General features: G+C 52.0%; 1 protein-coding gene and 3 long non-coding RNA genes across 4 annotated transcripts; all 4 read left to right on the top strand.

The window, feature by feature from the left end:
* The first annotated feature begins 5,423 nt into the window (after window positions 1-5,423).
* LOC128802609 (uncharacterized) lies at window positions 5,424-6,124 on the top strand. Its single transcript, XR_008435511.1, has 3 exons — window positions 5,424-5,447; window positions 5,535-5,717; window positions 6,114-6,124. It is a non-coding gene; the product is annotated as an uncharacterized LOC128802609 (long non-coding RNA).
* A 3,345-nt stretch (window positions 6,125-9,469) lies between these two features.
* Window positions 9,470-11,895, top strand: LOC128802602 (uncharacterized). Its single transcript, XR_008435504.1, has 3 exons — window positions 9,470-9,612; window positions 9,852-9,971; window positions 11,769-11,895. It is a non-coding gene; the product is annotated as an uncharacterized LOC128802602 (long non-coding RNA).
* A 224-nt stretch (window positions 11,896-12,119) lies between these two features.
* On the top strand, window positions 12,120-18,219 carry LOC128802613 (hydrocephalus-inducing protein homolog). Its single transcript, XM_053969169.1, has 9 exons — window positions 12,120-12,206; window positions 12,363-12,561; window positions 13,924-14,023; window positions 14,595-14,694; window positions 15,172-15,340; window positions 15,620-15,858; window positions 16,387-16,579; window positions 17,141-17,249; window positions 17,843-18,219. The coding sequence occupies exons 1-9, from the start codon at window positions 12,151-12,153 to the stop codon at window positions 18,217-18,219; spliced, it is 1,542 nt and encodes a 513-aa protein (XP_053825144.1). The 5' UTR covers window positions 12,120-12,150.
* A 3,764-nt stretch (window positions 18,220-21,983) lies between these two features.
* LOC128802603 (uncharacterized) lies at window positions 21,984-23,241 on the top strand. The gene is made up of 2 exons (XR_008435505.1): window positions 21,984-22,079; window positions 22,877-23,241. It is a non-coding gene; the product is annotated as an uncharacterized LOC128802603 (long non-coding RNA).
* The last annotated feature ends 246 nt before the right edge of the window (window positions 23,242-23,487 follow it).

The following is a 23,487-nucleotide window of genomic DNA, read 5'->3' as shown; positions in this document are numbered from 1 at the left end:
GGGTGCATCTTGGCACTGAGCCAAGAGCACGCTGTTACCTTCGGGGATACCCCTTAAGCACCTTTTCCATTGTCCTTTATTAAAGGACAATTTTTATTTATTTATTTATTTATTTTCCTACTGTCCTTTATTAAACTTTCTAAATTTTCACAGAAGAGTGAACGTCTTTTTCACACTCCCATAACTCAGCCCTTTTAGGAAGTCTTGGTGAGGTGAGCAAAGTTTTCCTGGGGTTCGGGGTCTGCCCTCCTCCAAGGGGGAGGTCGCTTGCAGCCCCCCAGACACGGAGCCTGCCTGCATTGTCTGCCAGCAACCCCCTTTACACGTGGGGATGTGTTAGGGCTCCCAGCACGTGGACAGCCCCTACGGTGATTTTTCACCCCATGGCAGAGGATGGATTTATAGCGTATGCTGAGGCATAACTAAAAATGTAATTGGTTCCTCACAGTCACTCTGGGGACCCCGACAGCTGAGATCTCAGGCTGTGCTGGCACTGGAGCGTTTCTGAGGGTCACCTTAGCCAGGCTGTGTGATCACACAGGACATTGTCCTTGGCCCTGCCTCCCCACTGCCAGCTAAGCACCACTTGTGTCCCTTACTGGGCTTGCTGCTCCCTGCCTCCTCCAGCTTTGCTGCTGTGCAGCGGCTTTGTGGGGCAGTGAGGGGGCCAGGGAGCAGCGGGGCTGGAAAAGCAAGGAGAAAGATTAGCAGCATCCCACCACTGCTGCCCAAGCTTCTCAGCCCTGCCTGGATGTCTTTGAGCCGAAGCAGCGCTCCTGCCTTTGTCCCTCCTTGCGGTGGCAAGAGGAAGCCGATTGGCTTTGCCATTTCTGCATGCCTGTCTCCTACAAGGGACGAGAGGAGCTGCTGGCCCTGCTGAGAGCAGGGACTTCCCTTCCCCAGCGGCAGCAGAAGAGCCTTTTTTTGATGAGGAGGGCTCTTGCTGGCAGAGGGCAAAGCCCATTAGCAGCAGGGCTGTGCTCGCACCAGGCTGTGCTGGGGCTGCAGCCTTATGAGCCCTGGGGAGGACGCACGGCACCCCGGGGTCGGAGGCTCGACCTTTTGGGCACAAGGAAGGTAGAAGGTGTGAGAAACAAAAGCCACTCCCCAGGTAAAATTTCAAGAAAATTTAATAAGGGACAATAGGGGCCAAAGTCAATAAAGCAGAAGTAACAGCGCTGGGTTAGCTTAGCTAACAGCTTTAACAGGGTTAACAGCTTAGCTGCAGCCAGAGGCACACCAGTCCACACAGCAGCACCCCTAATATCAACTGGGTATTGCATCAGCCTAATACATATTTACAAATGGTTGTACATATTCAGAATTTTTAACATAGTTCCTCCTCTGTCCCACCTTTTTGGAGCATGTGCAGTTGTCCTAGTGGTGGTCATTTGTTACTTTCCAACATATTCGACAGGTTTCCATTCCTTCACTATTAAATGTTAAATTTAATATTATATATATGTTAAAAATTCAATTTATATATTGATATATATGTGTGTTATATATTTTTATATATGTTATAAATTAATATATATTTAAAATTTAATATTATATATATAATCTAACATTATATAAATGCTAAATGTTAATATTGCAACAAGTCTTCACCAACATTGGTATCACAACACAACATTGGCATTAAAAGAACTCTAAACTTTAGCAAAACTTCTTTTACACAAGTCAGCCTTATAAACCACAAAGTATTTACTCTAACAGTTTTGACAGCCAACACTGTAATGTGTTTCTCAGGAAGGTGATGTGGTCTGATGGTTTCTTCTAGATGAGACTCTGTGTCCCCAGCCTGTCTGTCCCCTGAGCCATCCCCATCAAACACTGATGCATTCCCTCCCTCTCCTCCTGCCCCTGCAGGGCTCCATGGCACCTGGCGAGAAGCAAGCGCTGAAATTCTCTTACATGCCAGGATTACCAGGAGCTTTCAGCAGGATTTACCAGCTGAAAGTGGGTGACCTGGAGCCGAAAAATATCCTCCTGAAAGGAGAAGCGTCCTTTCCCGTGATCACCGTGAACCTGCCCTGGAACACCAAAGGTGGGCACTGCCTGTCTGCCCCCAGGAAGGGCCCCTCTGGTTTGGTTCCCTACCACATGCCCATGGGGCAGCTCATGCCAACCTCCACCGAGCCTGGAGGGTTGCAGGACTCCCAGGCCAAGTCAAGCCCCCTGGTTGCTTCCTGAGTCTTGAGCAGAGGATCCCATGTGGGCTTTGTCCCAGGAGCCATCCTGCAGAGCTTGCCAGCACATCTGGCAGGGTCCTGAAGGATGATGGCTAGACTGAAGGGCTTGGGAAAGCTGTCAGAGAGGCTGGCAGGGCTTCAGGCAGGGTTGGATTTGCGTGGCATTGCAGGGGATGAGATGCTCCTCGGTGGGGAGGGAGAGAACATGAGGATTCAGAGAGGAGCAGCAGCATCCACTTGCCAGAGATGGCTTGAGGGATTTCTTTCTGGAAGACACCAATGTTGGGAGGTGGGGACTTGCCAGCTTAAATGGGGACTGGCACTTTGCTCACATTTCTCTTTGTGGATGCTTTCTTCCTTCAGAAAATGAAAAATATGAGCAGCCACTGAAACAGCATGTAAAACACCTGCAACAGTACAGCCAGAGGAATAAATCAGAAATTGTTCAGAAGACTCAGAGCCTGAAGACTGACACCTTGAAGTCTCAGACCCTGAAAACTCAGACTCCAAAGACTCAGACCTCGGAGACTCGGGATGCAAAGACTCAGGACCTGAAGCCCCGCGTGCCTGGCTCTGGCATTGTAGTAAGAACAGCTGCAGCCCCGTTTGGCACATGCCACCTTCTCCGTGTTCACCTGAGCCCCTTGCAGCCCACAGCAGCTCCCCGGTGCCCTGTTGGCACCTGGGACCTCCCTGCCCACCTACAACCTTGTGTCAGCTCAGCATTGCCCCTAGGGCTGCCACTCTGGTCATGGTCTCTTCTGGGGCTGCACCAGCTTCCTGGCTAGCCCAGGGAGAGGTCCTGAGGGCCATGCTCAAGGGATGGTGCTTTGAAGGAGATGCAGGTCATTGCTGGGGAGTTTGTTGGTCCCAGCCCAAGCCCTGCCAGAGTTCCAGACCCAAACAGCAGCTGCCTGATTGTGCCCTGGGGCTGTGCTGCTGCTGCTCATCTCCAAGAGGCACCAGCTTGGCTCCGGTTCCCTTTCAAGACACTTTTTCTCCAAGCTGCCTTGGTACTGGCTGGGGGCAGGCAGGTGTCTGGAGCTCTGGAAGGTTCCTGGCTGGTCTGTCTGCCTGGCCAGAGCAGCTCTAACAGTGTCTGGGCAGGCAAAGATGCTGGAGTTACTTCCCTGGAGATGAGGTCCCGCCTAAGAGAGCAGGAGGTGTCACAGACACTGAGCAGCCAGACAGGAGGACCCCACACCCCCTCCCAGCAGGAGCAGGGTGGGATCCTTTCTCAGGTGCAAGCTGGGCCTTGGGAAGGACCTTGCCTAAGCAGCCACTGTCTTGCCTTTCCTCAGCCAAGCACTCAGCTGCAGATGAACATGGTGAGGATGCTGATAGAGAAGGCTGCTCTGGAGCTGCAGCAGAAGCTCACGTGCCATCCCCCGAAGAGCAGGTTCCCTGACAAGCAGCTATGCCAGAGTCTTGTCAAGTGAGTAGGGACTCCCATCCCCATCTCCAGGTGCCCCGTGGGGAACACCCAGCCATGTCCCCTTCTCCTGAGAGCTCCTTGGGCCTGCAGAGCTGGGAATAGCCTGGACTGCAGAAAGGGTCTGGTCCCGGTGGCTGTGTCACGCTACGTGGGAGCAGCAGTGTCCTCCCTTCCCCAGCACCACGCTGAGCTTTGGACTGCTCAGCTCCCCACAGCCGTGGGGTTCTGCCCCTAGAGCTGGGGCACCCAGTGCAGACCTTCAAGCCCTTCCAGACAGCATCAATTCTGTCCCTGCTGCCTAGCTCTGAAAGAGACAGCTCCCAGCTGATGCCTTGCTTCCAACTAACAGAGCACACTAAACTAAAGGAGAGGGGAGCTGCACATGTCAGCAAAGCCTTTCAAACCCAAAATCAGATGGTTTGAACCCTGGTGGGGTGGCAGGGCTTATCCAGGTAACTTGGTGGGTCCCTTTGCACCGGCATGATGCAGCACAAGCACCAGAGGCTTCAATTCAGGAAGCAGATGCTCTGCAGAGCAGATCATGTGATCTGGTTGCAGAGCAGTGGAGATTCCCTGAGCAGGCAAATCATATTCCTAGGCCCCAAAACAATTTCAGGCTCAGGCTGTACACCAGGCTAGGCAGTTCCACTGAGACCAGTGGAGGCCCTGTGGACTCACCTGTACTGGCTTTTCATGGCAGAGGAGCTGTGGCCAGTGTCCATTTTAAATAATTTTATTTCCACGTGCCATTAGTAGCTGATACAACCTAGGAGCTGCACTCCTCCTGACTTCCCAAACTCTTTGCCAGGTGGTCAGGCCATGGCTTTCTTGGGCTTGAGCTGAGTTTTTCCAGCAGTGAATAAAGAAATAGCCACTGTATTTATGGCTGTCCACTTGGACATGCAGCCAGGCTGTGGTTTAAGGACTGTCCTTACTCCTCCTTGCAGAGTTGAGCTGCCCGAGTATGTCCTGGACATGGGCACTGTCCTTAAGGGTTTCACTGAGAGAAGCACTCTGGAGATTACCAACCCTGGGCAGATCCCAGTGTCCTTCCAGGTCGATGAATCTGTCCTGCAGGACACAGGTAAGCAGTGCTGGAGACACTTCCTGTGGCCTTGAAGGAGGTGTCTCAGACAGATTAGCTTAAGCCACTGAACCTGGGGAGGTTTTTGAGCTTTTTCTTCTCAGTGCCGCCCCTGCTGGGAGCTTTAGAGGCAGAATTCTCCTGGCCATCCATGCCCAGGGACCTGGCCTGGCCTGCCTGTGACTGCCCTAACGCTTCAGTGCAGGGGCCAGATGGGCTCATCACCCTGGTCACCTCTCAGCATCTTCTGCCCTTGGCTCCCACGAGCAGCAAGCTTCTTTGGGCACTCTGTGGGCCTGTTTTGGCAACCAGTGGGGTCTGCTGTGCTTTGGAAATGCTTGGTTTGGAGTTCACACTGTCACAGCTCCTGTATTCAGCCTTTATTGAGGAGACAGCCTGTGAGATCCTCTGGTGGATCAAGAGAGGCTTCCAAAAAAGGCCTTGAGGCAAGGCTGCGCTTCCGTCACAGTGGCTCACTGTGTCTGAGGGGTGTTCAGGTGCACTCCAAGTTTTCATCTGGGTCACCGCCCGGCGTGGGGCCTTCCCCAGACCTCTCAGCCAGGACACCTGTAAGGCCTTAACTTAAGCTGCTTTGTCTTCATCTGTTCCAGGTTTCAGCGTGGACCTGGGCCTGATGAAGAGCCTGGCCCCCAGCCAGACCATGGCGTTTAACGTGTGCTTTGAAAGTGCCCGCTGGCCGCAGGGTGATGTGGATGTGCTGCTGCCCATAGAGGTGCCACAGCTCTTGGGGCAGGCAGCAGGCTGGGCACAGCAGCACGTGTCACCTGCACCCTCCGCTGAATTCTCTGTCCTTCTCCAGGTGACAAAAGGCCCCACGTCTCACATCCGCCTCCGCGCCACTGTGCTGGAAGCGTCGCTCGACCTCTCCAAGAACACGCTGCAGTTCTCTGACATCCTGCTCGGGCAGTGCCAGGTTGAGACCATCCGGCTCTACAACCGCTTCCAAGCACCCTGCAAATGGTCCATCGAGCCTGTTCTGAAGGTAAAGCACAGGCGACACTGAGCACGTAACTTTCTTGGCTGAGTTTTCTCTGTGTCTCTTGCCCTTTCTGCTCCTGTGGCTGCCTGAGCATTTGGGTCTGCAGCGTGTTGAAGGAAGCTTCTGAGGGTCTGGATCAAGGCTGGTTTGCCTGGACCTGTTCCATTAGCGGATGCTTTGCTTTTCTGCCATCTTCACCCATTCCTGCTGCTCTGAGGACAGGAGTTCCCTGTCTGCCTGCCCTGTCTACAGGTTTTCCCTCCAGCTCTAGGCTTTGGGGCCACACTTGCTTTGGCTGTGGGTGCTCTCAGCACCGTATCCGTGTCTCAGAGCACTCAGGAAGTGGGACTCTGTCCTCGCAGACCGAGGAGACCTCACACGATTGGTTTCTGTGCCCAGAACAATCACCTCAAATACATGACACCAGCCGTACGCCAGAAGTGGCAGGCGCTGGAGGATGAGCCCTGTCCCTTTGAAGTGACGCCCTCCCAAGGAACCCTTCATCCAGGACGCTGGCAGAACTTAGAAATCCACTTTACACCCAAGGAGGAGGTGAGATTGGCAGGTGTCAGGCCGGGAGGCCTGTCAGGGCTATCTGGAATTGAGGGCCTGGTGCAGAGAGTGTGCTATGAGCGCTGCCTTCACAGGGAGCTTTCTGCCAGGCCCGCACTCTGCGTGGCTCAGTTCACCCCACAGAGCACTCCCGTGAGATGTGCTTTGAAATGCCCACAGGGAGCTTGCACAGAGAGCACCAGGGCTGCCTCTCGGCACATGGAGGGGATGTGCCCAACTCCCCTCAGCCTCCCCCTGGCCTGGCTGTGTTTGCAGCTGCGACACTCGGTGCAGAGCAGCTGCCCACTCGCAGAGGATAATCCTGGAATGGCCAGTCTGGGCTCATCCTGCTGCAGGACTGACAGACAAAACAGCCACCACACACCTTCCTGGGCACGGCGGGACAGTCACCTGTAGTGGTGTGCTGCCAGCAGTGCTTGGGGCTCTGGCCTGCCTGCACACTGTCGTGCAGCTGGGGATTCAACTTAAAGGATGGAGCATTCCCAAAAGTAGTTTGCCTGTGGCCGCTGGGTCTCGGAAACTGGCAGTGTGTACCAGCATGGACACAAGTGCTTCTGTGCCCAGACAGTGCCAGGGATCTTTTAATTGCTGGAGAGATGTAACCATCTTGTGTCTGGCTTGGACCAGAGCCAAGCACTAAGCAGAGAAGATGACCCTTATTTCTGGCCAGCGAGAGCTCGTTTGCCTCTCTCCTGGAGCTGGTGTTTGCCTGATGCAGCAGTGCCAGGACTGTGTCTGGACACTGTAACCCCGGGGCCCCTTCCCATGAGCATTGCTCTCCTGCATGACCAGGTGAAAACACCTGACAGTCCATTGTACATCCATCTGCTACCTGAATACCCAGTTTCAGTGCACACCAGGATTCATCCCAGTTCCTCAGCCCCAGGACACAGATGCCGTAGTCCCTAGCATAAGTAAATATCTGGTTTCCATTCACCTTGGAGAGACTGCTAACACCCTGACCTTGGGGCAAGCATTGTTGTATTTGGGGTCCTGTCACCCGGGACTTCATGGATGAGTTTTCTGCACTTTTCTCTTTTCAGAGGTCTTACAAGAATGAGCTGAAGCTTAACATCTGTGGGAGCAGCAATCACTTAAAGCTGCACCTCTCAGGACAAGGTCTGGAGCCACGGCTGGAGTTCAGCCCCCCAGCACTAAAGATGGGACCGGTGCTGGTGGACAGCGATGGGGTGGAGGCCACAGTGGTGGTGAAGAACCCCTGCGACTTCCCCATTGAGTTTTACTCCCTGGATTTTGATGAGCAGTACCTTGAGGAGGAGAAGGTGAGGAGGCAGCTCTGGTCCCCATGTACATGCTGCCCAAGCTTCACAGCACTGCAGCATTGCCAGGCTTGTGCCAGGGAGATGGAGGCAATGCCCAGGGCAAGGCCAGCTCTGACCAGCTGAGTCACTCGGCAGAGGTTTCTCTCCCGGCCCTGCTTGTAGCTCTTGCCTCTGCTCTGGAGCCCGCTCACCCCACCGGGCGTAACAAAGCACTTACACCTCATATCAGTCAACAACCCCATTGCCAGAAGCTCAGTGCCTTTAAAGAAGGCGGATGAAGGTGCCAGAAGTATAAGCAGGGTTTTCTCTTCTGTTTTAGGTGCTGGAACACGTGGGACTGCATCCCCACGGGCCTCCCCTTGCCCCGGCTGCTGTGCTCTCCACAGTGGAGTACCCAGAGGAGCGGCTGGGCCCTGCAGAGCGCGTGGAGCCCTTCACCATTGTGGCACCGGGAGGTGCTGCTGTGGAAGACAATCCGGTGGGTGCTCCAGTGGTGCCAGGGCAGGGCCCAGGCTCGATGGGGGCATGGGGGACAGGTTGGACGGGAAAGGATCATGGTGGAGAGGTAGTGAAGATGTGATGGGGCCCCGTGGCTGCAGGTCTCCTTTCTGTCAGGGGTGGGACAAAAGAGACAGCTCTGCTGGGGACAGAGCAGTTCTGTAGGACAAGAGGTAAAAAGCCATCAACTTCCTTTGAGGAGAGGGTCCTGAGTGAGAAGGGTTGTCCTGTGTGGGTTTCTTGTTTGGGTTTTTGGGGTTTTTTTGGTTTTTGGGGTTCCTGGTGGGTTTTTTTGGTTTTTTTGTTGAGGTTGGGATTGAAGGTATTTGAGATGGTATTTTATGTTTGGGTTTAGGTGTTTGTTATTTTTTATTAGTGGAACAGTTTCACAGCTGTGAGTTTTGTAGTTTTTCATTAGCAAGGTATAAAATGGTTAACTATTTTTTGTTATGAGGGTTTTTTAAATTAAATTATTTCATGAAGAAATGATACTTAGGTTATTATTTTTTAACTTAATAACTGATTTTTCAAAGCCTGTAATGTGGACTTTTTTGTCTAATTACAAAACATTACTTAAATCGATGAAGAAGGTGAAGAAGAACAATTTGGTTTTGCTTTAAAACTTTTATCTTGCTTCATATTTATTACTATATTCTAAAACCTTAAACTCTAAGATTTTTACTTTGTGATATTACACACTTGTAACTAACTACGCACTCGTAATTTCAGTGTTTTTAATTAATTTTGGAAGTCTTCTCTACAGCCTCAGGTCAAATGCAGTGCTCTTTTGTAAGTCTGTGCCTTTTAGCAGAGAAAGATTAAAATTCTCAGTATCTAGGATTCCAACGGTCCTAGGCCAAACAAACACCCATAAGGAAAACCAAGTCCATGGGCAGGTGGACTTATTTATTTATTCTCTCTTCTGCTGGTGAAGAAACCCCCGTTTTGCTTTCCAGGATGGGGATGTCTCAGGGCTCACCTCTGCCTCCCTTTTCTCTCTCCCCTTAGGCCAAGGCCCCGGATGCGAAGGGCAGCTCTGCCGAGGGCCAGCCAAAGATGGGTAAAGCGGCCAGCAGAGACAGCTCTCCAGAGGAGAACCAGATCTCCACAGGCAGAGCAGAAAGTTCCTCCGCAACAAGATGCAAAAGTACGCTGGAAAGTGCCTCAATCCCCACAGAATTCCTCAGGTGAGCCGCACGGGAGGAGGCGATGCCTCTGCTTCTTGCTCCTCTTGCCAAACAAGGCCCATGGTGCCCATCTCCACAGCGACCCCGTGCCAGTGCCCCCGTGGGATGGCGAGTGCACCCTCCTCGCTTCGTTTGCTCCTCAGCAGTGTCTGAATTCTCCTCTTTAACTGCCAGGCTGAAACGGTACCGGTGGATCGTGCCTGCCCGTGGTGAGGTGGAACTGAAGGTCCACTTCTCCACCATAAAGCCAGGGAAGTTTGAGCAGACGCTGAGGTTTGAGCTCGTGCAGACAAAGCGCCAGTACGAGCTGCCCTGCAGTGGCACCAGCCTGTACCCCAGCATCAGCCAGAACCCACGGTAAGGCTGGCCCCTGGCAGCCTCCCACACCACAGCTGCCCCTGAACCACAGCCAGGGCTGCCCCTTGGGGCTTCTGGCCTGGCCAGATGGTGCTGCCTGAGGTCGCCCAGCACCTCCTCCTGTGCTGGAGCTGGGAAGGCAGATGGTACCTCAGCCTCCAGGAAGGCTTTTGGCTTTCTGACTACATTTCCTACTCGGAGCGCCTCATAGCTCCTCCTTCCCCACTTTCTCTGCCCAGGGTGGTGTTTCCACAGTGGAGGAAAACCATGGAGAAAGATGAAGTTGTCGTCAAGGAATATGTTGAGAGCACAAAGCAATTCCACTTTGGGCCGCTGCTGTGTGGGAAATCAAGAGAGTGGTATGTGCTCCCTGATGGGCCTTGCACTTCTGTGGGCACGCCTGGAGAGACAGGCTGTCCTGGCGGCACAACCCAGGCAATCCTGGGAGATCCATGGGTTTGATGGACCACAGATGTGTGAACTTGAGCAGACAAGAGGCAAATGAGCCTTGGAGGAGCTGCTCTGCCTGCCCAGTGGGTGCCGTGGTGGCCGCCTTGGTGGCCAGAGCCGCATGCTGCTGCCAGTCCAAAGGTGTCTTGGGGGGCAACTTCCGTCCCCCTCCACATCTCAGCTTCACCCCTTAGGAAATGAACTTGATGGTGGTTTTGGAAGTGCTTTCAGCTCTGCAGGTAGCCTGGTTGAGCAATTATTCTGTAGATGGTTTTGTAAACCTTTCATTAATCTGTAATTATTAACAAGATTTTATTATTGACCTGCCAATAGGTGTTGGGGGTAACGTACAGCAGGAATTACATTTTCCTGTAATGACACTGCATCCTCACTGCTGGATAAAGTCTGCCTAAACAGATTGTCATTGAAGCTATTGTGTATTTCTATTTTACTGTCACTTCTTTTTAATGACATTTAACATTAAGTTCTTGTCTCCGTGGGAGCTCTGGAGGGATAGGCCTATTTGGACAACCCAAGGAAATGAAATCAAAATAGTTTAAAAAACAGACAATCTTTAGCCAGACTGATGGATGGTCTGGGATTTCTGTTTGCCTCTTTAACCCTTTCACTCCAAAGTCATTTCCACACCTGAGAGAAGGGTCATTTGTTATCTTTTGGCCTCAATTCCTCTTGGGAATTGATGCTTTACGTTTCTTTCTCAGCCTTTGAGCTAACCCATGAAATCCAAAGCAGTTTCATGACTTTTATGAAAGAAATTAGCAAAACTCTTTTTTCAAAAGCCTTTCTTTAGGCACCCTGCAGGGAAGGCACCCCAAGAAAGAAGGGGAAAGAACCCAAGTGCCTGGTGTAGCGTTATTTTTCTAGGCACCTTTGAATTTCCATTGTATTAAAAACTCTGGCAGTGGCCTGAGCATCATCAGGCTTCTGGGCTGGAGGCACCAAGCCCAGGGGAAGGCATCAGAGTAAGGCAAGGATGAGCACACGCCCATGCCCCTGACTGGGATCCATTTCCCTCACTTGTTTGTTAGAGCAGGGTCTTCCAGCACCACTTCCTCGGGTGCACACGTGTAGGAATATAAAAAGGTAGAAGACTTTAGAAAGTGCAGAAAGGCCCCAGAAAGTAGACATAAAGCTGAGAAAAGCTAGGAAATTTCAAAACCTTCTCATGGGAAGCTAGGAAGTTAAGAACCAAGTCAATACATTTCTATTTATCATAAGGAACACGAAAGAGCAAGAACTTATTGATAGCTCAAGATGTGAAAAGTCCTAGATATATGCTTTAAGATAGAAAAAGTTTCCATCTTAAATAATTTTAAATAATAATTTTGAAGTTCATAGGAGTCCTTTTTTTAATATTAAACCCACCTGGGTCCTTTTCTAATTGGTTAGAGTATAATGACTTTACACCTTTTCTTTTATGCTGTTGGTCCAAAGAATATGTAGAAAAAGGCTTTGCATGGGCTGCCATCTTATCTCTGATCTGTGTTTGCATGGATGTTATTGTTTCTCTGTGCCTCTTGCTTTTTGCTTGTATGACACAGACAGATAATAAATCCTGAGTCTGCAACCAGTCAGGGTCCCGTCCCGCTTGTGAGACACGGACCGATCCGGCACACACGGTGCTCTCCTCGATGTGTGGCAAAGCCAACAGTCTGCTCTGCAGCCCTTTCCCCTTTTGTGGACAGGTACGAGGCCCAGAACTGTCCCGGCAACTCGGAGAATTTAACCATCCTGAACAACTCCCCCGTGGACGTAGAGGTCCAGTTCTCCTTTGAGAATGCTGGGGGAGCAGAGACGTTCCTTTTGGACCCTGCCAGCATGGCACTGAAACCAAAGGAGAAGCAGGTAGGAGAAGGGCAGGCAGAGCAGGCAGCGTAGAAGTGCCCAGGGGCTGCTCCTCCTGCTCTCACACAGAGCTCTTTCTATTTCTTCCTGTGGGGCCGGCGCCAGGAGCTGACCATTTGGGCATACCCCACTTCCCCTGGCTTCCTGGAAGACAAACTCATCTGCAGCATTGGGAAGAACCCAGACCCAGTGGTCTTCAGCCTGTGCTGCCATGGGGTGCACATGAAGCTGGAGGTCAGCCCCCTGGAGCTGTCCTTTGACAAGCTGCTTCTGCACAGGTCAGTCATCCCACAAGCGCTCCAAGACTTGTGACAAAGAGAAAACGTTTGACTCGGGTTTCCAGGGCACGGATGGAGCTGCTCCAAGTTGCATTCAGTGGCGAGGCTGGTGTGGCCGTCCAGCAGCTGATGCCAAGTGCCTTCCTGTCTCTGCAGGACCGACAGCAGGACCTTGGTCCTGAGAAACTACACCCTGCTGCCCATGGCCTGGCAGCTCAGTGGGCTGGATGACCTTGTTGAGGACTTCTCCTTGTCACAAGATAACGGCACCATTGCTCCCCGCTCTGAGTTTGAAGTGACGGTGCATTTCAAGGCCAGGCAGATTGGCAGCATGAAGAAGACCCTCCGACTAGAGGTGAGAGGGGCTGTGCCCTGCCTGGCAGAGCGGGGCACAGCGAGCAGCCCTGTGCTGCTGGGGACAGGCTCAGGAAGAGCTGCACCCGACAGGCACAAGGGTGCTCTGACCCCAACTTCTGCCTCTACACTGCCTTTGCCAGAACGTGCAGTGCATCCACGTGAAACATAAACTTTAAGAGATTTAGAGATTTTAGAGGAGCTAAGATTTTACTTAGAGATATTGCCTTACTAGAGTTAATTAAAATCAGTGAGTAGGCCTTGATGAAGTTAAGAGTTAGTAGTTAACTAAGAATTGATTGCTTGTCAACACAATCTTTAGTTAGCTGGGTTTATAATGAAGAATGTAGAAACTGACAAATAGCTTTTAGCAACATAAGACAATTGTGGGCCTCCTCTGTTCTGAAACCAATTGAAGACAGGGAATGGGAGTTCTACCAAGGTTCATTTGTCATATTAGCATTGAAAAGGTAGAAAGGTCAGAATGAGGAAGACTTCATTTACTTCCTCATTTTGGGACCCCTCCCCATGAAAGGGACCACCGACCCATTTCAAGGAACAAACTACGCATGTTTAATAGCTTTTGAAATGATTAGCATATCAAGCCAGGAATGGGATGTACTAAATTATGAATGTGTATTTGTATTTTGGGTATTCAACACTTGTGTGGATAAAAGGACTCTGTAATCATCTGAAAGGTGCGGTGTGTATTTGGGAGCTATCCCGCACGCTGCCCGGCGTCGCAATAAGCATACACTTCCTAACTTTAAACTGTTAGAGAGTTTTTGTCCATCACAGTTGGGTATCGGTACTAGATCAATATCCATATTTCTTTAATAAATCACACGTCCCCTCAGATAACCAGACACTGCACCCTGAGCCTGTTCCACAGCCTTGTCCCTGTGGGTGGTTGAAGGTTGTTGTTTGCTTGTGCAGACTGCGGCGTGATCTCTACACTGGACTTTGTCTGAAGCTCTTGCATGGTGCAACAAACTCTCCCCCTGGGATTTTGTTCCCCATGGTTTAGGGGCTGCATTTCCGAGAAGGTGCTAGGTGACTGGAGAGGGTTGTCAATGCCACCTGCTCTGAGACACCTGACACTTCTTGTGGTTGTTCTTACATCTCTGTGCCTCTCCAAGAGGCTCTCCCTGCTGTAGAGTGCAGAGTTGGGCTGAGAGGGTTTTTTACTGCAGCCGAATCCCACTGGGGCAGCCCATGAGAGGAACAGGTTAGCAAAGCTTGGGAGTCCTCCAACGCTTGCGAAGCCAGGGAGGCCACAGGGGAAGCAGCCAGCAGAGACAAGGACTTACAGGCTGTCTACCAAAAGAATAACCTCAACAGTGTTTGTTTCTTGCTGCCTCAGGTTTCAGATCCAGAAAACATCGTGGGGGTTGTTCAGGCTGAAAACATCAAAATCTCTGCAGAGGTCTATGACGTTTCTCTGAGCATCGACATGCCCAAAGGTCAGTGGATGCCTCCCAAACAAAGCAGTCCAGGTGCACTGCATTACCTTTGGGTGACCAAAGCACTGGGATGGGATGGGATGGGATGGGATGGGATGGGATGGGATGGGATGGGATGGGATGGGACAGCATGCAAGGATGGCATGGATAGATAAAGCACATACCCTGCAAGCTGTGTGGCATAAAGCATTGTCAGGGCACTGACAGCCTTAAGTCTCCCCCCTCTGAACTTTGAAGTGTGCAGCTTCATGTGCAGATTGGATCTGGGGGCTCTGAAACAACAGTGACGTGAACAGGCAGTTGGCAACCCCCACAGGCTCAGCACAGCATCTAAAGTAACTGGATTTGTGCTTGGAAGCGAGGAAGTGGGAGCCGAGCTCCTTAACTACTGAGCCTGCAGATATTTTGAGTGAGAAGAGAAAGGGCAGACAAGGAGCTGGAAAACACTTCCAAGAACAGAAACTTGCTGGAAAGGGTTTTGTGCCGAGACCTCCGTGTAGCTTGTGACCTGGTGTATTCTGCAGCAGCTCACAAATACCGTGTTTGACCTCGCTCTGTGGCTTTTCTGCAGGTCCAGATGGAAGCTTGGAATTTGGAACCATTCATGTCCTGGATAACGTGAAGAAAGTCCTGACTCTAAAGAACAAAGGGCTATACAACATTGAGTACAGGTGAGTCCAGCTGCCTGGTAGTGAGCATTTCCTCGGGTTCCCAGGCCTGAATTCTCCCTCTGTCAATGGCTAGAACCTGTTTCCATGCTGGCTGCCTCCTGGTAAATACAAACCCTGGGCTCTCTAAAATCAATTATTTTACCAGAGAATCCAGCCCCAAACCAGCAGTTCTTCACAGCTCAGCTGGAGCCCAAAGGAGAGCCCCAAAATTTCAGCCACTGAAATGCTGAGATGCATTGCCTTCCTTTGATGGTCACCTCCTTTCTCTTTCTGAGACTCTGTAAAGGAGTGAATGACAAATTTTGGTCTCAAGGTTTCTTGCAGTAACCTCGTCATTGTCTGCACTCTCTGTCAAGATCTGGGCAGAGCTGGACTCTCCCTTTTCTTTTTTTCTGGTCCTGTGCAAAGTCCTGGCTGTGCTGGTGGCACCTATAACTTTGCACTGCAGAGATCTCCATTCCTGCCCTTTCTCCCCAGTTTCACGCTGAAGGGTGCAGGTCCCAGGATGCAAAATGTGGCATCCCACTTCACTGTTGAGCCTCAGTCGGGCCTGCTGACTGCCTCCCAGCGTGGTGTGAATGTTGAGATGCTCTTCCACCCCAAAAGTGAAATCCTCCTCAAGAACAAGCCCATCCTGTACTGCCAGGTGAGCTGCCTGGGCCAGGCTGCGTTACCACACGGTGTCTTGGGAGCGTAAACAGGATAGGTGTCTAAGGGAAGGAGGGCTTTAACTGGAGAATCCTCTCTCCTACATACACAAACAAAGGCTTTCAAAACCGTCTGGGAGGCTTCCTAAGTGGAGCTGAGAATCTGACTCTGGAGGAGGTGCTTAGACAGGGAGGGGTAAACGGATGGAGGCCTGGGGTGGAGGCTGGGGTAGAGGCTGGCCTCTTTGCTTTGGTTACCACCCTTCCTGTGGACACAGGTGATAGATGCCAGCTCAGGTGGAGGAGGCCAGGCTGTCGCCAACATCCCAGTGAGGGTGTCAGCAAAAGCTGAGTACAGCAAGTACAGCATTGAGCCTGCCTCGCCCATCGACTTCGGAGCCATGATCAAGGGCACCAAGGAGACCCAGACTGTCGTGCTGGAGAACAAAGGCATGCTCGGCTTCAAATTCCGCATCCGCCGAGCACCCAAGGAGGCATCCGCATTGGAAAGCAAAAGGTAGGAGAAGCCCTGCACCACCCTTCCGGTGTGAGGAGGCACCAGCCCGCGGCTGGGATGTGGCAGGCAGCCAGGAGACCTGGGCTATCGTCCCTTTGCATCCCTGGCCTGGGGAGAGGGAGCAAAACACCACCTCGGTGGATCTTTACTGATAGTGACAAGGATTTCTTTTTGCCTTCTTGCTTTTGCACTGCTTTCATGCTGTGCTTTTGCTTGTTGCATAAGTCCCGTCTCACTACAGCCAGGGGATTTGCCATATCTCATCTGGTGCCTCCTTACTTACCAGCTGTGCTACATGATTCAATTAAGTGAAATAATTCTTTTTAACTGTTATTGTGGAAGGCTCTGGCTCTTTGGAGCAGATTCCTCTTGTGAATGGCCCTGCGTGGATTGGGAAGAGGCAGGTGGGGGCCTGTGTTGTGGGGTACAGGAGCACCAGGCAGGGATAAGGGTGGCCCTTGCAGCTTCGCTTGCCCAGTGAGAAATGGCTTAGTGCCAGCTGACATTGTTTCTGTGCCTCTCCTGCAGCTCTGTGAAAATCAAACCCCAAACCCTGACCTTCACCATCAGCGGGAAGGGGCACGAGCCGCAGCTGACAGTCGTGCGCCCGAGCGCTCGCAGCAGGAGGGGAAACGCCGTGCTGCGCTTCAAGCGGCTCCAGCTGGGGGATTCAGAGACGCTGCCCCTGGTCATCCGTAACGATGGCATCATACCTGCCAAGGTGAGGAGGACCTGCTCGAGGAACGCTCTGCTTTGGGAACAAGTGCTTGTGGCACAGGGGAAGGGTCCCAAAAACCACGGCCAACCTGGAAAGAGGTGTCAGGAATTCTTTTTAAACAAGTGACTGACGTCTGTTCCCCAAGAAGGGAGTTCTTGGAAATTTTTTGTCCAGTCTTTCTTCTTTAAGTTGAACACAAGAAAGGAGGTGGAGTATTTTCTCCCCCCCCCCTCAGGTCACTTTTTGTTCTCCTGGACATGTGTGATTTCCCAGTTCCATCAGATTGTATTTGATCCTAGTTTACTACATTTTAGGTAGACTTAGATGTGGTTTAATTACATTCTGCCCGCTACTTTCTGTCCTGTTTGGTTCTGTGTCAGTTCTATCCAGATGCCTCTGAACACTCTTTTTCCCGGCTGGTTTGACTTTGCTTTTGTGCTAAGTGCTGTTTGCAGTGGGAGAGGTGCTGGGCTCCCATGCGGGGGCAGCAGCACTGTGGTGTCAGTCCCTGTGCCATCCTGTCCTCACACCAGTATCGTTGTGCTCTGGCTTCTCTTTTCTCAGTTTATGCTACTCCTGGAGGATGAGCATGCAGCATTCTTCTTGAAAGGCAGGGCCTCCGCACTCCGGATATTCCACGCTGGAGATGCGGAAGAGGGCTCTGTTGGAAACGGTAAATTCATTAACCAAGAAGTGTGATCATGCACAGAGGGAAAACGTGTGCCCTGCTCTTGGCTGCTCTGAGCAGCAGCCAGATGTCAGGCACACTTTCTTTCCTTGGGCTCTCTGTCCCCCAGGCTTTTCTTGGGGAATTTTTGCAGGGCTTCCTCCTAGCAAGTTACAGGAAGTTCTTCTGTTCTTCTAGACATGGTGGGTTGAGTTGTGGGGGACCGTCACTGCCTCAGTGGACCCTCTGAGGTTATTTGCTGCTCGTGGGAAGGTACCAGCCTGAACCGACGCAGCCCTTGAGCACACAGAGAGCCAGCAGAAGCCAAAAGCACTCTTTGGCTCAGCTTTGCATATGGCTGGAGCTGGCTGGAAGCAGATGGAATGAGGGCTGGGCATCAGCCTGAGGTTAAGCTGCTTAAGTGGTGCTGTGTCTGGAGGTGGCAGTCTTGTGAACAGAGGAAGAGGGTCTGGAACCACTGAGGGTAGAACCTGTGCTTAGAAGGCAGCTGGTTTCAACCTCTTATTCCTCATCTATCCTGTGGAAATCTTTCCTCTGTGCAGCTGTACCACCTAACTCTGATTTCCATTGCTGTGCAGAGAGCAAGCCCCCAAAGAAGCCTTTCTTCCTTCTGCCTTGTGGGCAATCAGCAGAGTTTGGTGTCATTTTCAAACCCACCCTGGCTCAACATCTGGAAGGGAAGATCCATGTGTTAGTGGGGGACACCTGGTCTGTCAAGACCCTCATAGAGCTGGTGGGTGAAGGCCACAAGGACGAATTCACCCTCACTGGACTAGAGGAAGACACACAGGAGAGAAATGCCAAGATCAGTGTGAAGGAAGACGTCATTGATGGTAAGAGAGGAGAGGCTGCCAAGGTGGAGCAAGGAAGAGGAAAATGGCTGATCATGCGTGTCCTCCCTCTAGCCAGGCCTGGGCTGTCACCCACGGGACTTGGTGGCCTGTGGGCGTGGTAGCCATGCATGCAGAGCAGTGTGTGCTGTGCTGCACGTCGCTGGCTTTGGGATGTGTCAGGGTGTTTCCCTGGAAGTGGTGAAACTGCCTGGGGAACTCCCTCTCGGAGCAGGGAAGGCTTGGAGCAAGGAAGCATTGAACATGCAGCTGTCTGTGCACGTCAGGGGGGCAGGTGGGGCTCCCTGCATGCTGAGATCCCTCGCTCTCCTCCTTAACAGCTGTCAGAGTGAATCACATCAATTTTGGGGACTGTGCTCTCAGGAAGCCCTGCCACAGGACCTTCAGCATCAGCAACCACAGCCAGACGAAGGTCATGCACTTTGAGTGGGAGGCAGGCGCCCCATTCCAGTTCTCCCCCAAGGTGAGCGTGGACTGCTCTGCCTTTCCCCGTTGCTCAAGCCCTGCCCTGGTGTTCCCGGGAGCTGGCAGGGAGTCCTCACATGCCACTGATAGCCCGTTCTGGTGCTACGTAGGAGATGGAGTCCCTGTCTTGGCTGGGCCAAGGCTGCCAGCCTTGCAGAAAAGGCTTCATGTTATGGGAGGTGGCACCTTCTGTTCATACTTTTGTCTATCAAACTTCACGTAAATCCACTCTGAGGTGCAGATTCCTGGCACAGCTGCTCAGCACATCAGTCCCTTTTGCTGTCAGTCCTGCCCTTGGCAGCGCTTCCAGTCTGGTCTTGACTCCCTGATTCTCCCTAGGTGGGACACCTCCATCCTGGTTGTGCCAAGGACATCACAGTGTCCTTGAAATCAGATGTCCCAGCCACCTTCAGGAGGCACCTTGTGAAATGTAAGGTGACCAAGGTCAACTTTGAGCTGCCACAAAGGAAGGTTCCCAACTGGGATGACCAAATGCGCGCTGTCCCACGGAAGGATACCACCAGGAAAGAGCCGGCAGCCAAGTGGCCTGAAACAGAGAAGGTAAGAAGCAAAATGGCAAAAAAAGCCAACCCAGCTTTTACAAAAAGAACCACCAGAACACCATCACTGCTGGCTGAGCAGCCCCTGCTTCCTCTGGACATTGGACAGCCGTGAGGTTCACCAGCAGAGCATTCCAGGGGAGAGGTGGAAGCGCAGTGACCGGATACACTCACGCAAGATGGGGAAGCCTTTTGGCAAGAGACCTTCAGCCACACACAAACCATCAGTCTGTGCCACAAGCACAAGTGTTGCAGCCCCTGTTGAATGGAAGGCAATGGTTTATGATTTTATCCCATTTTACGGTGTTAGAAATCTCTTCATCTGGTTGCTGCCTTTTCACCAACAAGGAGTTAAGTCTGCTGCATTCTGTCTCTTCTTTTGAAGTGGAGAGAAATCCACTTCTCCTGCATATGCTGGTGAACCCCAAGTTTTGTCTGCATGAGAATTTGGTTGTGGTCTCTGTATTGTGTGGGATATCTCATCAGGGAGTAGCCCAGGCACTGTATGACTCTATGGAGGAGTCCGGAGACTCCAGAGACTCCTGCTTTTATTGACATTATTGCCAAACACGCTCATCTTGGGTGGAGGCTCTTTCCAAACTCTTTCTGGACCATTTTAAGGCCTCAAAACCATCCTCTTTTCTATCAGAACATCTGCAGTTGGAGACTTTCCTAGTGAGATCTTTCCCATCCCAAAATGCCCATCCCCAGCTCCCAGCAGTTGCTGCAGACATGACATCTGGAGAGCACTTTCTCCTAAGACAAGAAGAAGAAGATCCTTTCTAGAACTCTTCAGTCTTGGGGTTCTCCATCCACAGAGCTCCAGCAGGGGAACTTCATCCTAGTTTTGAGACCTGCTGGATTTATAGGGGACCCGGAAAAGAGCCAGTCCCTCTACAAGGCTGAAGTACAGGGACTGGAAGGCAGCCATAGTCTCCATGGGGATATTAACAGCTGTGCTAGTGACCGCTTGGATCAGTGGGTAGAAACAGCTACTGTAGCAGAGCAGTCCCAATTTTGTCAGCTTTCCAGGGAAGTAAAAGTGAATGTGGGTCCCTCTATGAGGCTGATCTTGGAGGCCAGAAGATCCCCTTCTCAGCCTGACCTTGTGGGCTCTGCTCAGTGATTCCTCCCTCCTCTGTTTGCAGGCGGTCGAGACAGTCCCAGAAGCGGCTCACGCTGTGCTGGAGGAGAGCAGCCAGGAGGCCGAGGTGTACCTCAGTGCTGTTGTTGCCTACGCCCAGTTTGAGCTGAACACGGACATGGTTCTGTTCAAGGATACCTTGCCCTTCCAGACAAGGACAGCCACGTGAGTGCTGGAGGCCAGGCAGGGCCCTGCGAGCGGGAGCTGCCTTTGCCCAGGGCTGGCCCAGAGCTGCTTCCCAGAACCCTGCCCCAGCCCAAACCAGCACAGGCCCTTTTACGTGCACGCAAAGCCAAGCGGGAGATGGTGCTCAGGAGAGGCTCAGTGCTGCCATACCTTTCTGCTGAGAACAGCCATGGGTTTGCTTCCGCTGCGTGTCACCTGTCCTCATCTGCTCAAAAATAAGTTTGCAGTCAAACCAAGACCTAAAGTCCAGAGCAAGCCCCTTAGCTTCAATGTCCTGGGCACCATCTTGGCCCTTTTCTCTTAAACTTCCACACTTGGAAATGCTGTTTTGGGCCACCCTGGACAGCAGTCTGAGCATGGCAGGGTTGCCTGGGGAAGAAGATGCTCCTCAAAAGAAAGTGGTACCAGGAGTCAGTCCCAGGAGTCCATCAGACAATATTACTGTACTATTTGCTTTATACTTCTTGGACTTTTTTTTAAATTCGTCCTTCTTGCTTTTCAGTTTCACAATGCACAACACAGGCGAGGTAGCTCTGAAATACTCCTGGGAGAAAGCTGCAGAGAGTGAACCAGCCAAGAAGCCATACTCAACCACTCTGATGCGTAAGACCATTTCACTTGGTAGCTGAGGGCCTGGGGAGAAGACCCTGCCACTTTCACTCCAAAACATGAATTGCTTTTTCATCCTTGTCCACACATCCACTTTTATCAGCATCTTCCCAGCTGCAGCTGGAGAGTTTTCTCCTTGTCCCCCTCTGCCTTTCAGCCCCTTCTGTTCTTGCTCTGCCACTTCTGCTCTGCAAAGGAGCTGAGCCAGGCTCTGGGGAGAGCCACGTGCTGGGTCAGGACTGAGAAGGGGGACATCAGATCATCTCTTTGCCAAGTCTGAGACTGGGAAAAACACTGGTGTAACGAGTGAGCTGCCCTGCAGCCACTGTCTGTGTGCAGTTCCCCACTCCAGGGCAAGCGCAAAGTCACTGTCTAAAAGCAGCTCTCCTGCTTTGGCACAGGAGTGTGTGCTGCAGGCAGAGACCCTGCTCCCAGACGCTCTATTTCCCGCTGAAAGTCCTTGGCCAGAGATGCTCCAAGTGCATCCCAGCTCTCCCCCACCTACCTGCAGCAGGAGGCCGAGTTGCTGGGAACACAGGATTTTGTCTTTGAAAGGTGTCCTCTTCCTCCCTGCAGGTCGGTTCCTCTCCTATGATACTGTAAAGCATCACAGAAAGCTGCTGTGTCTTTTCCGGTGGGAGCAGGACCATCCTTCTGAGACGCGTCCTGAAGTGGAGCAGCTGCAGCAGCCTGCCAAGCAGCAGAAGGATTCCGAGCAGCTGGAGGAGCAGGATTCCCAGCAGCAGCAGGAGCAGCTCGAGCAGCAGCAGCAGCAGGATTCCGAGCAGGACCAGGATTCTGAGCTGGATTCCGAGCAGGAGCAGGATTCTGAGCAGCAGGATCATGTCAGCCCCTCCCTGAAAGTCTTTCCAGATGTTGTCCACGAGGTCTTCTCCATCAGCCCCTGCCATGGCATCATCGCTCCTGGCCAGAAGCAGACCTTTCACATGCGGTTCTGCCCGCAGTGCACGGGGATGTTTAAGACCACCATGCTGTGCAGGTGGGAAACGTCTGCACACTTGCCAACTCACGCTACTGATGGGTATCACTGAATCACAGGGTGGGACAGGGTGGAAGGGACCACGGTAGGTGATCTGGTCCCACTTCCCTGCTCAAGCGGGGTCATCCCAGAGCACATGGCACAGGGTTGTGTCCAGAGGGCTCTGGAACAATTCCAGCGAGGGAGACTCCACACCCTCTCTGGGCAACTTATCACCTGCACAGGAAAGGAATTCTTCCTCAGGTTCAGGTTCAGGAATTTCCTGTTCAGGTTCTGCCCATTGCCTCTTGTCCTGTTGCTGGGCATCAAGCCCAGCCTGGTTCATCCCCTAGCACCCTCCCTTCAGTCCCTCTGAGTGGGATGGGGAGGTGGGCCTGGAGACAGGCAGCCCCAGAGATGGCAGAAACACCCACAGGAGCACAGAAAGATCATCATCTTTCATCATCATCTTTCATCCCGTGGTGGGGAGGCACTGGGAAAAGACACTGTATGAAACAGTAAGCTCCTGGGGGGTTGCAAAATCTGGAACGAGAGATCCAGGGACCAGCCAGTCCCCAGCTCTGCTTCCTTTTGGGACAAGCAAGGCCTGCTTCTCCACATGTGCTGTAGTTGGTCCCCAGGCATTTGACTGCTCATGTTCCTGCCCTTGCAGCTCTCCATGCAGCGACTGCAGTTGTTTAATCTGCTGCTGGCTGCTTGCACAGAGACAGGATGCAACACTGCGTGCCCTGCAAGGAGACGGGAAAACAGCTGGCTGGGAATGTTCCTCTGGCTAACACCAGTCCCTTTCTTCCTAGGATTCCTAACCTGAAGCCAGATCAGAAGATGGCGTGGGTGATGGTGAAAGGCAGAGCCTGGGAGCAGAAGAGTCTGGGTGAACCATTAGAGCAGACAGAGTAAGGCCAGGGACCCGAGAAGGAGGTGCTCTGGAGAGCAGCACCTGAGTGACAGCGTTTGTGTCAGCTCCAGCATCCGTCAGTGCCTGCTGCTGCTGCTGGTCTCCCACCCTTCACCAGAGACCTCTGCAGCTACCCTCCCAAGTTCCAGTGAACACCTCTGTCCTACCTTTTAGTTAGCTAAGTTAATTAACTACTTGTTGATTAGATTGATAAGTAATAGATAACTGTCAGTTAAGTGTTAATAAACAATTGTTAATAAATTGTTAATTGTCAGCTTGTCTTGGTTTGAAAGACAGGTGTCTGCCGGAGCTCTCTGGAATGGAGAATGTGGCCCCCTTCCCTCCAAATTACTGTAACTTTGAAATTAATGGGCTTTCAGGCAAAGATATGGGAAAAGGAGTAGCAGTTCTTTACCAGTGTGTACAACAAGGCAAACAAACAACAGCAACGACAAACAGAAGCAGATACCCAACCACAGCCTTCCCTCGGCTGCAGGCACTTTCCCTTTG

Source organism: Vidua macroura, unplaced genomic scaffold (assembly GCF_024509145.1).
Source record: "Vidua macroura isolate BioBank_ID:100142 unplaced genomic scaffold, ASM2450914v1 whyUn_scaffold_126, whole genome shotgun sequence".
In the NCBI taxonomy this organism is placed as follows: domain Eukaryota; kingdom Metazoa; phylum Chordata; class Aves; order Passeriformes; family Viduidae; genus Vidua; species Vidua macroura.
This window is presented reverse-complemented; position numbering and strand designations above follow the sequence as displayed.